Below are 13,140 nucleotides of genomic sequence, written 5' to 3' on the forward strand. Positions count from 1 at the left end.
TAATCATAAATTTGTTATTCGAGAACAAGAAACTTTAATGTATGTTTAGGAATATATTATTATTATTATTACTATTATTATTATTATTATTACTATTATTATTGTGTTAGTGTTAGAGACGACGACGTCGTTTATAAAGATATGAAAAAGATACTACTACTTTGTACAATATCAGATTCGATATTCTCCTTCTGTGAGGAATTGGATAGCGATACAGAGAGAGAGAGAGCTATGGCGACTACGGATTCTCCAAAACCCGACTCCGAGTCCGAAATCGAGACCAATCCAAACCCGAACCCTAATCCCTCAAACGCATTAGTCCCTACTCCCAATGGCTCCGCCGTCTGCCTCATGAGGTTCGCCGGCGACTCCCTCGGCGGCGCCTTCATGGGCTCCATCTTCGGCTACGGTCCTCTCTCTCTCTCTCTCTCTAATACATACACACACATATAAGTATATAATATATGATTTTTTGTTTGATATATAATTGAATTATTATTATTGTTGTTGTTGTTTTTTGTTTTGGGAATTTTGTTGGGGATGTTTGAAAATAAATTTTCCTTTTTGACAATTAAATGTGTTAATTAAGTATTGGGGGAAATTAAGTTACTCTGGTGTGATTGAATTGGAAATGGTTAATTTGATTAATTAATAAATTTTTTTTTTTTGTATTTTTGTGTAGTTCCTAGTCTGTGATTGAGCTTGATTGACAAATAGGAGTGCTGTGTACTTGATTATGCAGTGTACATAAGCAGGGTGGTGAGGGTTTGTTTTAACTTTCCAAGTGAATTTTGAGTGTGTGTTAAGACTTAAGACACATACCTGAGATGTTAAAATTGTTGCATTATGGTTTTGGTTTCTTTTGAGTTAAATTGAGGAGTGATGTAATTTTATGCAAACTAAGGCTGTAGTGATTGTTATAGATGACCCAGTGAACTTATCCAAAAAAAGGAGTAGACCCAGTTGATGCCAGTGGGTGAGAGAAATGGAGGGGATTCAGGATTGTGAAGGAAAGTAGTTTTAGTGGTTGTGTTGAACTTATGAAGAAAAAATATAGACTTAGTTGATGGCAGTTGGGGAGAGAAATGGAGGGATTGTGAAGGAAAGTAGTTTTAGTTGTGTTGAACTTATGAAGAAAAAAAAAAAGACCCAGTTGATGTCAGCAGGGGAAAGAAATGGAGAGGATTGTGAATGAAAGTTTAGTACTTAGCAGGGGAATTTTTTTTTTTTTTTTTTTTTTTGTACTTTTATTTGTGAGGTTATGTTGCACCTGTGAATCTAGGACTGCATCAGTGAAGAGATGTTTGCAGGATTATCCATTGTGAGGCCACTCTTTTTTGGTGGGGGGAATGAAAATTTTTTTATGATATTGTCACACCCTCAACTTCATAAATCATGGTTAAGTTCCTGATGGAGATCTAAATTCAGGACTCCTAGAGCAATACAGGGTTCCAGGCTGAGGCAGAACTAGACTTTAAAGAGTTTGGGGGGGCCAAAGTCAAAAAGTTTTTAGGGGAAATTACAATTTACCCTCCCTTGATTTGTCCCTGTCACAGTTTAGTCCACAAACTTCTGATTGCTAGATTGGACCTCCCTAAGGTTTGGAGGACAAAAAAGAAATTGTTAGGATTCCGTCGGAAGGCCTGTTAAAGATTTCATTTTAATCCAAAATTTAGGGGGTCAAATTAATCTAGGATGCACAGACACTTCATTTGGAGTGCCATACACGTGTCGTACAAGTGTCGTAAAGGTTTTCTAATTGGCGTATCATATTATAATATTGTAAAAATTGCTCTTTTCGCTGTATCGTACCTGTACCCGTGTCCGTGCATCCTAGCAAATTATAGCAATTGAAAATTTTTGTGCGACTAAATGGTAATAGGACCAAAGCACAAGGGAGTAAATTGTAAGTTTCCTAACAATTATGACAACTAAACTAAATTAAGGGGGCCATGTAGGAAACAAGAAGATTTTTTAAAATTTTTATTTTGTATTTTTGGGGGGGTTGTGGGGGGGGGGGGGGGGGGTTAATATAAGGGTACAACTTAAAATTTTAGAAAGTTTGGTGGGGCTATGCCCCTTCTAAGTATATAGTATTACACTCTTTTGCATGCACTAGCCACTAGCAAGATGCTGGATAAAAGAAATAGTTATGGGGAATTCAGATAACCTTATTGGTTCACAGTATTTTGTTGTAATGATCAAGGCTCCGTTGATGATTGGTTTTGTATGTAGTAAGAAATTTGTGATTCTCCAAACATGTCAAGTAGAAGTTCTAATCTTAACTTATACGAAGGATATGTGATATGTACCAGGTGCGGGATTGATTAAGAAGAAAGGCTTTAAAGGATCTTTTGGAGAGGCAGGATCTTCTGCAAAGGTGCGAAATCCCAGAAGTTTACCACACTTTGATTAGACGAATAGAATGTTTTGAGGCCTTTTCTATTTTTGTTGTTATTTATGCTGTATGTTAAGGTTTCCTTTTTCTGTCTTTGTCCTTATCAGACATTTGCAGTTTTGTCTGGAGTACACAGTTTGGTTGTCTGCATTTTGAAGAGGCTCCGGGGAAAAGATGATGGTATGTTACCTTAACCATAGAACTTGCACAAAAGTTGTGTACATTCATATTTTCTTTAATCATTTATTCTGTCTGCAGTTATTAATGCTGGAGTGGCAGGATGTTGCACTGGTCTTGCTCTAAGTTTCCCAGGTATCCAATATCCCAGTAATACATAAAGTTAACTATAAAACTTGGATATTCAGTATCAAGTACCTAGTCCTTCCTTGCCTCCTTCCACCTCACCAAAATCCTTCGTGGAACATATTTTGGTTTTGGAAAGAGTCTTGGATCATGCTTATATGAAGCACATATGGCTATATTCCATCTTGTATCTATGTATTCATGTTGCTAAAAACTCACTCTTTTCTAAATGATTGGAATTGTACCTTTCCTTTGGTTTTTGTGGGTAGAGGAGGGCAGTTTCTGTATGAACCTTCAATGTCTCATCTTGCCAATTTCTCCATTTTGAATTGTCTTTGTTGTTGAACATAAAATTTGGAATTTCATAGCTACAGATGATTGATTAGTGTTCATTTGATTGCCTTTACCGTATGCAAATCTATAGAAGTTCCTATAGATATGTATATGGTAGTAATTGAGCCTTATTTCCACTCGAAATGATTTTGCAGGTGCTCCCCAAGCTCTTCTACAAAGCTGCCTCACTTTTGGTGCATTCTCATTTGTCCTTGAAGGGCTTAACAAGCAGCAGCCAGCACTTGCGGAACCATTTTCGTTGAGAAAGAAAAATGAGCATTATCACGTACATCCATCTTTGGCACTTCCCCTTCAACTTCAGCTCCCTCTTCCAGATGAAATGAAAGGGGCGTTCTCCGCTTTTTGCATGTCTTTGAAGAACCGTAATAGGAGCAGTTTTCCCACATCTCACTGAGAAATTTTGGGATGTGTTTTTGATCTTCTGCAGATCTCTAGGTCCCCCGTTTTTCTTCTTCTTCTTCTTCTTTTTGGAAAGACATGGTCATGTTGTAAACTGTAAATTTATAGTTGCGATTCTAATATTCGTTGTGAATTGAGCTATAAATTGTGACTTAGTTCTCGATTTGATGGTTCAATTAAATAGTTCTAAGACTAAAAGTCACTCATAGTTTTAACACTTGAAAAACCAAACACAGTAGTTATGGGGGGAGAGAGCTGATTTAATTCTTTTCCAGTACGGTGCTGCATAGTGCATACTGTGCAAGTCTTCAATTCTTTTGAGGCGTAACAAACGCAGTGGGATAGCCATAAGAAATAGAATGTCCATTTTAAGAATAAACCTCTATATTCCCAAAAGATCATTGAAGCCATGGGGAAAATTGCTTTGGAATCCACTGAGAAAGATATTCTATTATTGATTAGTTTGAATAAAAACTACTAATATGTACTACAGAAGTCCTAGGATGTCTAGAAACCCCTAATTCGTGTTAGGCATGAAATTAAGCTAAAAATTGTCAAAAAGGTAAACTTGGGAAAATTACATAAATTGATACTATGAACTTTAGGAGACATATCATAACTAATAAGACATTATTATATAAGACCATATTCTGACTGTTAAATAAAAATTTTAACAAAAATAAAAATAATCGTAAATAAAATATTGTCCAATAGAAGCAAAAATGAAGGAACTTGGTAGAAAAGTAGTGTAGGTAATGATCACAACTCTCTGAATTTTCCTCACTTCAATTTCATTGAGATTACCAAATTTCATGCGACTCCGTCACTGGTTCTCAAGATCTATATTAATATTTTTTTACTTTTCAAACTTTTTCCAAATTTGACTTACTCTCTGTTCAAGAAAAGTTTTGAGTGGTTTGTTTAGGATCATTAACCTACCCCTATTTTGAACACAGATCATACCCCCATGCACTTTAGCACCACCTTATATAGATCACCTTGGGAGACAAATGGTCATCTTGCCCCAATCTTTTCCTCCTTAATTTTTTAAAAAATGTAAAATCTATTTAATAAAAAAAATGAGTGGCAATAAACTCTTTGACCCAAGTCCCAAGCTATATCCTTCACAAGAATCCCATAAGTTATGAGGCAATGTAGTAAGAAACTCTATTCAACTGAGTGATATGCTTTCGTGAAGATAACCTTTAATTGTGCATATATTTCGTGAAGATAACTCTCTCTTGGGCATGAAGAATATATTTTTGCTATATTTCTGCCATGAATAAAAGCAGTTTCATTGAAACTAAGCAACCCTTCAATATATAAGCAAGGGTATTAGTGATGCATCTGTAAATATTTTAGAGATCTCTAAGCAAGGGTATTTTTGAAGAAACTGGTTGGCAGTCGCTTCGGATATGATTTATGGCTTCTATTTAGGACAATTTTAATATTTGTTATTTTTTTTGTTAGTTGTTTTTTTTTTTTTTAAATCTAAATCACACATATATGATACTCTTTAGGGGTATTTGATATTTGATTAAGATTTTTCTTAGCTGTTTGCAAATTAAGTGCAGTCGACTTCCCAAAAAATCTTGCATAATTGTTTTTTCCTTTTCCACTGTGCAAGACTTTTGGATTTTCCAATTTTTTCTCATTGCATGTTCTAGTTGGGTACATAGAAGTCATGAAATTGCTTTTCTTTTTTTTTTTCTTCGATTGATTGGTGTTAATATTGAGTTTTGGATTTCCCAATTTTCCTCATTGAATGTTCTAGTTGTGTACACAGAAGTCATGAAATTGCTTCTTTTTTTTCTTTTTTTTTTGGTTTCGATTGATTGGTGTTAAAATTGAGATTCTTGCACTTTCGTTATTGTCGCTTTGTAGATGACTTCACTTCATCATTCAATAAGAGAGAAAAAAGTATGCCTTTCTATTGTTAACTGAGAAAGACATTATAAATAAATTTTGTATACAATACCAATTATTTGGTTGTATAATAGTTTTCATCTAATTGCTTGAACCATGTAATGTGTGTGGCACACAATTGTCATTCACATTCACACATAACATAAGAATTTTGATCATTAGCCAAAGTGTATTTCTTGACATGAAGTGATTATTTTATTCTCCTATTATCTCTTTGATTATTCTTAATATCCATTTGGAGAACTTGTTTTGGACACCTTGTATTTAAAAGAGAGACACATTTTAGTAAGGTTTTGATAAATTATAACTAAGAAAAAAAAAAAAAAGAGATTTTAGAAAATTGTACCCAAATAAGTTGGGAAAAATAAGCTACCCAATAATTATATACATTTTTTAGTTGTAAACGCCATCCAAATTTCTCTTCAAAATTTTGAATACATACGTTTTTACAGTCCATTTGGTCCACTTCAGTTAATTTCAATCCAATTAGGTCCGTACAATCCTTTTGGTCCAATTCATCCATTGTAGTCCAATCTGATCCACTTAAGTCCCATTCAGTCCGTTTGATCTAACTCGATCTCATTCAATCTAATTCGGTTCAATCAAGTAGAATTCAGTCTATTCTGTACATTGCGTGTTTTTTCAGCTTTCATTTGTTCTCTTTATACTTTCTAAGAGCATTCACATCTTAAAATTCTATTCCATCATATTTTACCATCCCAAAGAGATATTTTATCAATTATATTATACTATTTTACAATACTCTCAGCATTTCAACTTTTATTTTACAATACAACACATTAAAATAAAATTTTTACACAATAAAATAATATATCCCAAAATCCAAATAAAAACAAAATCCAAAACCCGGTGAGAGAGAGGAATTGATAAAGTAAGTAAATAAAATATTAGTTATTATTATTATTATTATTATTATTATTATTATTTTATTATTTTATTTTTTTTTTTTTTAGAAATTGCATTGTAGCATTATTGCAAAATTTTTGCAATAGTTAGTTTTTACAAGTCCGAATAAAACTTGATTTTTGTGCGAAAATGGTAAAAGTTGCCAACACTTAGCATATAGCAGTGCCAGTGCGAATGATCTAAAGGGTAAAAACTGCATATGCGGAATTCCTCAACAAATACTCTCCTTTCTCAACATCATCGACCACGAGCTATTGTCTTATAACACAATTTGCACAATAATATTATTTCTTTATGTAACAATAATATTTAGAGTTTGAATAATGGATGCTTAATTTACAATAACTTCAAGCTGAAACTAATATTTTTATGGTACGACATTTTCACTTTTACTGTTTCAGTGAAACATGTATGAATCACTCGGAAAAAAAAGAAAAAAAAAAGACATGAGGTTAAAAAAAAAAAACGTTGATACCAAATGATATCAACTTCTTAGTAATCTCATTCTCATATATCAACTTCTTAGTTTTGTAAACTTTGATTATTTTCGCTAATTTTTCACATTTTTGACCCGAGTTTAGAGGATGTAACATTTACTAAATAATAATAATTTTATCAAAATTGTATTATTTCAATAATGAAGGAAATTATGAATTTTCTCTTAAAACAGATTAATTAAAATAATCCCATCAGTAAATTTTATGATGAGAAGCAAATGGGTTGACATGGTGTTAATATCACCTTTGTGACATATATTAATTTTGATTTTAGTTATTGCCTGGGGTTAATGACTAACTTTATTTAAAACACATTTAATAACCCCCCTTCCCATACCCCCTTTGGTATCACAAATCATTGAAAAATGGAAGACATTTTGTGTTTTTTCTTAAGTAAAAAATGAAAATAATAGATGAAATTTATAAGTACTAGTCTAAAACACTTCCTAAATTGATGTGATTATTTTGTTTCTAGCATTTTTTACAAACGGTTTATTATCTATACGTCTTGAACGGTCTAAAAAGGAAATAAATATAAGTAAATTCGTCATTTATATTAGAAAAAAAATATAAAACTTTAATAATATAAGAAAAATGTTATTTTATCAATAACCTACTATCGTTACTCTGAAAAGTTGACATAATTGTCAATAAAACAACTCATCTTTCAATATAAGCCTCTCCTAAAGCATCACCGAAGGGAACAGAAATGGACCGAACCAAACTGGGCCGAACAGGCCGAAATGGACAAAAGTAGAATAAGTAGACCGATGTGGTTCGACATGAGCATAAAAATTATAAATGCTTCCCTTAAGCTTTTATGTAGTATATAGATCAAACTCCTTACGTAAGGAGTGCTTAAGAAAAAAACGTTGAGTTGACGGGATCCCAATTTCTCTTCAAAGTCTTGAATATATGAAGTATTCATATGTTTTTATGAAGTTCCTATAATTATAAATAGCATGTGTCCCCGGTCCTCCATCAAAGGAATATATAAAGTACACAATTTTTAAGAGCTGTAAACACTATCCACATTTCTCTTCAAAGTCTTGAGTGCACAAGTTTTTACAGAATTTTGGGTACTTGCTTTCTTTGCGTGTCTTGGGCCTCTTGGCATGATTAGTTGCTTTAGTATTGTTCTCATTTCTCACAGCTAGTTCTAACTTTCTAACTTCAAGCGTAAACAGTTATTCTTTTTGCCATATTCTGATGAATCTGATCTATCCTATAACCATATTGTTCGTGGTCTGTTTTGAAAAGAATGTCAATCAGTTAATGGTTCCAAATTTCCAGAAAAGAAAACCAAATAAAAATCAGCTTAAGGTACAAAGAATGAATACACATCATCAAGTGAATTAGAAAACCAACAATGGCAATTTCTGGCTGCTCACTGAAAGCTATAGGTGAGAGTCATTTTTAACTTGATCATAAAATTAACTGTAAACTACAATTCTTTTACTTGAAACCAGATTCAGTCAAATAATTCCAAGCTGAATTATGACATATTACAGATCAATGAACCAGGATTTCATAATAGTTTTCCCCATTCCAAAGAGACATTAAAGCATCCATTTCTAAATTTTGGAATGATCGTTAGTGTGCAACATTCTTGATGCCATTACATCTATTACACGTAATATCATATGGATTGGAAAAGAATCTCATAACAATCAAATCATTGTCAACTGCAAAAATTATGAAGAAACTGTGCCACGAATACTTTGCAGTTCAGTTCCATGTTTATCTTTGTCACTAAGAGGGAGATTATAAAATTCTGCTAAATAAGTCAAAGCCTCTGAGTTATTGTCACAAACCGTCCATAGTGATGCAACCTCTCCTTTGGAAACTGTACCCCAACCCTCACAATCATCAAGAAAGTCTAATAACTTTGAATAGAATGAGTCATAATTCATTAAAAGGAAGGGAACAGGAAGCTTTGATCCTATACGTTCCAGTTGAATTAATGCTAATATCTCAAACACCTCATCTAGTGTACCAATACCACCAGGAAGAGCAACAACGGCAGTTCTATCAGAACTACTGCTCCTAACTATAGCATCCACCAACCCATGCTTCCTTGCAGAAAAAAACCTGCATTATTAAAAGGCAGTTAATGCAACTGAGAAGCATCAAAATCCAATGATAAGGTAGCAACAATAGTATATTACCTGCAAGTAAGGTAAGTTTCTGGAGGTAGATATGGATGAAAATTTGAGGCTGTCCATTCACCAGCTTCTTTGCCTATCTTAAATCCACCCACTGGTTTTCCTGCTTGTAAAGCACCTTTAGTAGCAGCATCCATTAACCCAGGGCCAACCCCACTCCATGAAGTGCAGTCCAAAAGACTTGCAATCTGTCCCATGGATGATGGAAGATCATAAGAAAAAGTTAACCTCAATTAATAGGAAAAGTATGTTTCAGGATGCAATATGTGATTTTGTGCTTCCATGTGTCACCATTCTTGATGCATGTGAATACGTGATTTGGATACCAAAATTTACATGCATGTATGCCAGGAAAAGCAGGCAGTAATCAATATATAAAGTCACTTGCCTCTCTACCCAACTCTTGTGTTTGCAGGTAATGAGAATGAGCTGGTCCCATCCTTGAAGAACCCAAATACACGACCCCCCTCCCAAGTCTGTGTATGAGTTCATAGCATTGCTGTATCTCTTTTCTGACCTTTCAAACAATACAGCCAAATTACCTACTAAACCTTTTCAAAAATTCATTAAAATTTCAAGACATTTGATACATTCTCAATATTCACAAAATTTCTTAAAGCATGCTACTCGTGGAACAACCAATAAGAAATCCTAAATCCTGTTACGATCCCTAAATTTCATTGTCCAGTTTCAATTCTCTACCCCCCACCCGCAAAATGATATTAAAATTAAAATTGGTCATGTAGGCAAGAAAGTAACAGGGCTCAAATAATCAAGCATGAACTGGAGAGTACTTAAAAATGAATTTAGATTTTTTTAATTTTTTAATTTTATATATATATATAAAAGAATGCTATTTGTTTCAACCTAGGTAAGTTGTTCATTTGCCTTGCTAGAGTTGTAATCTTACTTGCCTGCCAAAGTATAATCAATCTTAACATAAAAGTTATACAATAGGAGATTAAAAATCCAATTGGTTTGGTAGAAATCACAAGCAGGAAATACGATGCATTTGCTTATCAGTTGAAAAGGCTTGTATGTCCAGCCTAACTACCAGAAACTGGCGATCAGCAACAAAATGGGAAGCATCCCTCTTGATAAAATACAAAAGAGTTTCATCAACAAAGTTGCTACATGTTTATGATTTGTACTTGCTTAAATTCAAACCGCACCCCACAAGATCCTACTCATTCCTATGATTCTCATCACAAATCTTTTATTCAAATAGTTTTTTAGCAGCATTGACAGAGGAGATGTCCAAGCTCAAAGCACACGCTGCAGAACAGGCATTCAAAATCCCATACTTGACAAATTAAAATGCATAAAATGGATTGAATACTTTCTGCGTTGTTAAATTTATAAATCCAACACCAGAATTGATGCTAAAATTATAGCCTAGTCACCAAGCATAGACATCCCCTTCACTTCAGAGAGCAACTAATAATTATGCTTCAAATTCTTTGTTATCTTATTGTTTGAGAAAAATAAAATTTGTTCCTAGTGCATAAAATATTCAACATGGTTATCCAGATTCACTGACACTGTACAATAAACATGTCCTGTGAAGTGAAACCAATCTAATCCAAAAAATCTTTGTTCCTGTTGAGTTGTTAAACTTTTTTATTAACTCTCTTCAATTTTCTTTTAAAAAATTCTTTGTTCATAGCATGACTATTATTCTGGTAAAAAACCCAATGCACACTCCAGGTAACAATCCACTTTACTAATTTTGGTTTTGCATCCATGTGTAAATAAATTATCTTCACAACAGCCTGATAGTAAAATATTCATATACACTTGTGAACTCAGTTGTATATGGTAAAATATTCATATTGATTGGATTTTAGGAAAAACTATCATCATTTTCACCTGTATCTTCTTTTTCAGTCTGCTTCAGTATAGCCTGTATAGGTACTCCATAAAAAGGCGGTCAGTAAAAAACTGTTCCTTTACAACAAATTTTGGGGTTCCACTAATTCTACAAATAGCAACAAAATTCTAGTATAATTTTTTTTTTTTTTTTTGTCAATCCAGAAAATTTATTACCACAAAACAAAGGAAACAAGGAAAAAAGGTCCCACAAGGAAACTCAAAAACCTTGCCTAGAACAAACAACATACAAAGCAGAGCATAAGCTCTAGCACAACCCACAACCTGCATTATACACTCAAAACTAGAACTCCCTGTAAGGCTCAAACACTTTGCTACACCTAACACTATAGCTCACTACAAATGAGCTAAAACAAGTACACACAGTAAAACCCCCAATTGAAGGCAAGAGTGCTACTGTTAGGAGTTTGAAAAAAAATTCCTTCCATTCTTCCCTTGACATCCCTTTTACTTTTAATCAGCTGCTCTTTGGTTTTGATGCTTCATCCATTAATTCTATTGTTTCTTTGTATCCAAATATGATAAACAGTGGCCCATCAAGCCACCTTACACAAAGAAACTTTGAAGTTATTGCCCAGTAGGTGATTTATTCCCCAGTTGACCACCTCCTCCCATTTATAGGGTATACTAGGAACTAAACTAAGCTCCATTATGGCTTGCCAAATTCTTTTGCTAAAAGGGCACTCAAAGAACAAGTGATTCCTAGTTTCAATCATCATTTTGCAGTAGGGGCATAGACTATCCCCAATGAAACCCCCCTGTATCAATCTCGCTTTAGTTGAGAGTCTGTCTTTCATTGCTAACCACTCTATGAAGCTGTGCTCTGGTATTGCAGCAGAGAACCAAAACAACTTCCTAGTTCCTATTGAAAATTCTAGTAGCTCAGATAAAACCCCCAAAAGAGAAAAAATAAAGGGGATATTACTAAGTGGGTTAACCTCAATTTGGTTTGTTGTCCTATTAAAAATGAATGAATTCGCACTTGCAGAATACCAAGTACTCCAAAAAAAACCAGAGAAAAAATGAAAAGTCAAAGTGGGTTTACCTCATTTGGGCTGGTTCTCTCCTCAAATTCAAATGCATCACGCTGGCTCAACAAAATCTTTGCCGGATGAGACCGAAGCTTTGAGAAGTTGAAATCTAGGATATGTTTCCTTCTGTGACTAAAAGATTCAAACTTTAACTTCCTTTGATGAGAATTTCTCGCCCAAATCTGAGAACCGAATGAACCCACCATTGAGAAACCCATTCTCATATCCTCCAAATGTGTCAAAGATTGGTACTTCGCATGTATTGGCTGCTCCAAAGTGGGTATGTATGAGGGCATTAACTGTAATAATGGGATTTTTCTATGCAACATGGATTGGTGGCACAGCAAGTTGTACTTTTCCCAACTTGTAAAAGGAGAACATCTGATAAGGATTCTGGGATAGAGAGTCCCAACTTTGTTCTGAATCAAGAAAGCATCTGATTGTGTGAGTACATCGATGTTTACTCTTACAGTTACAGACAGACATGTCAGGTTGGGAATTTTGAAAGTAACTAGGGGTGCTTTGGTCACACGTGTAACATTTATGGGACGACCGGACTAGAAAAAGTCCAGTGCACCACAAGTTCTCAACGGCCTGTTTGGTCTTGTTTAAATAAGTATTTTCAATTTTCAAAAAATATTTCATTTATTTTCATACGTTTTTCATTTATACGTATTTTCACACATATTTTTAAATAATAAAACACATGTTTTCAAACATATATACCAAACATCCCCAAACATTTTCATATCTTGTTCTGGGTTGTGTTCTAAGTTGTGATGAGTCCAATAAAATATTATTTTATTTCATTTTGATTTCTGATGATGGTTGAATTGAGGAAAATATTATGAGATTTTATTATTTATTCGGCTTCCTTAGTTTGAATTCTTACTGGACTTCTAGCTTTTAATGACTAAAATATTCTCAAATTATTGTGTTTAGAAAGTTTAAGGGTCTGTTTAGTAGAGTGGTTCAAACCTACTCTACCAAATTTTAAACAACTTTACACACATTTTTACATACATTTTCACCCACACATATTTCAAAAAACTATAAACAACTCAACTCAAACTCCTCTATCAAACGGGCCCTAAATTACTAATTTTAAAACTCTTAAATTTTAGCTTTTCTCTTTCTTCTTTAAATTCTAAAAAATGGGTAATTACAGTAAACTCACTTATGATTTGACTAATTTTAATAAAATCTACCAGTGATTTAAAAGTTATCACTTAACCTACCTAAGGTGCTCT

At 33.7% G+C, this 13,140-nt stretch overlaps 2 protein-coding genes across 3 annotated transcripts; one reads left to right on the forward strand and one right to left on the reverse strand.

Moving 5' to 3' along the window:
- The first annotated feature begins 167 nt into the window (after positions 1-167).
- On the forward strand, positions 168-3,656 carry LOC142640886 (mitochondrial import inner membrane translocase subunit TIM22-3-like). Its single transcript, XM_075815200.1, has 5 exons — positions 168-409; positions 2,316-2,380; positions 2,506-2,578; positions 2,657-2,710; positions 3,190-3,656. Exons 1-5 carry the CDS (start codon positions 232-234, stop codon positions 3,447-3,449), a joined length of 630 nt encoding a protein of 209 aa, XP_075671315.1. The 5' UTR covers positions 168-231; the 3' UTR covers positions 3,450-3,656.
- Positions 3,657-8,237: 4,581 nt separating this feature from the next.
- LOC142638511 (uncharacterized) lies at positions 8,238-12,408 on the reverse strand. 2 transcript variants are annotated; one of them, XM_075812540.1, is made up of 4 exons: positions 11,905-12,403; positions 9,358-9,486; positions 8,973-9,157; positions 8,238-8,895 (listed from the first exon to the last, which is right to left on the reverse strand). In XM_075812540.1, the coding sequence occupies exons 1-4, from the start codon at positions 12,217-12,219 to the stop codon at positions 8,499-8,501; spliced, it is 1,026 nt and encodes a 341-aa protein (XP_075668655.1). In that variant the 5' UTR covers positions 12,220-12,403; the 3' UTR covers positions 8,238-8,498. The 2 variants fall into 2 exon arrangements, with proteins under 2 accessions (XP_075668655.1, XP_075668656.1); XM_075812541.1 differs by lacking the exon at positions 9,358-9,486 and having other exon boundaries at positions 11,905-12,408.
- Positions 12,409-13,140: the final 732 nt, after the last annotated feature.

The sequence above is a fragment of the Castanea sativa genome, chromosome 6, assembly GCF_040712315.1.
Source record: "Castanea sativa cultivar Marrone di Chiusa Pesio chromosome 6, ASM4071231v1".
Lineage (NCBI taxonomy): Eukaryota > Viridiplantae > Streptophyta > Magnoliopsida > Fagales > Fagaceae > Castanea > Castanea sativa.

Coding starts and splice junctions, on each gene's coding strand:
- LOC142638511 (XM_075812540.1), bottom strand. CDS start 12,219: ATGTTGCATAGAAAAATCCCATTATTACAGTTAATGCCCTCATACATA. Junction 9,487..11,904: donor AGAGAACCAGCCCAAATGAG/GTAAACCCACTT, acceptor ATTGTTTGAAAG/GTCAGAAAAGAGATACAGCA. Junction 9,158..9,357: donor CACAAGAGTTGGGTAGAGAG/GCAAGTGACTTT, acceptor TCCATGGGACAG/ATTGCAAGTCTTTTGGACTG.
- LOC142640886 (XM_075815200.1), top strand. CDS start 232: ATGGCGACTACGGATTCTCCAAAACCCGACTCCGAGTCCGAAATCGAG. Junction 410..2,315: donor GGGCTCCATCTTCGGCTACG/GTCCTCTCTCTC, acceptor GATATGTACCAG/GTGCGGGATTGATTAAGAAG. Junction 2,579..2,656: donor GCTCCGGGGAAAAGATGATG/GTATGTTACCTT, acceptor TTCTGTCTGCAG/TTATTAATGCTGGAGTGGCA.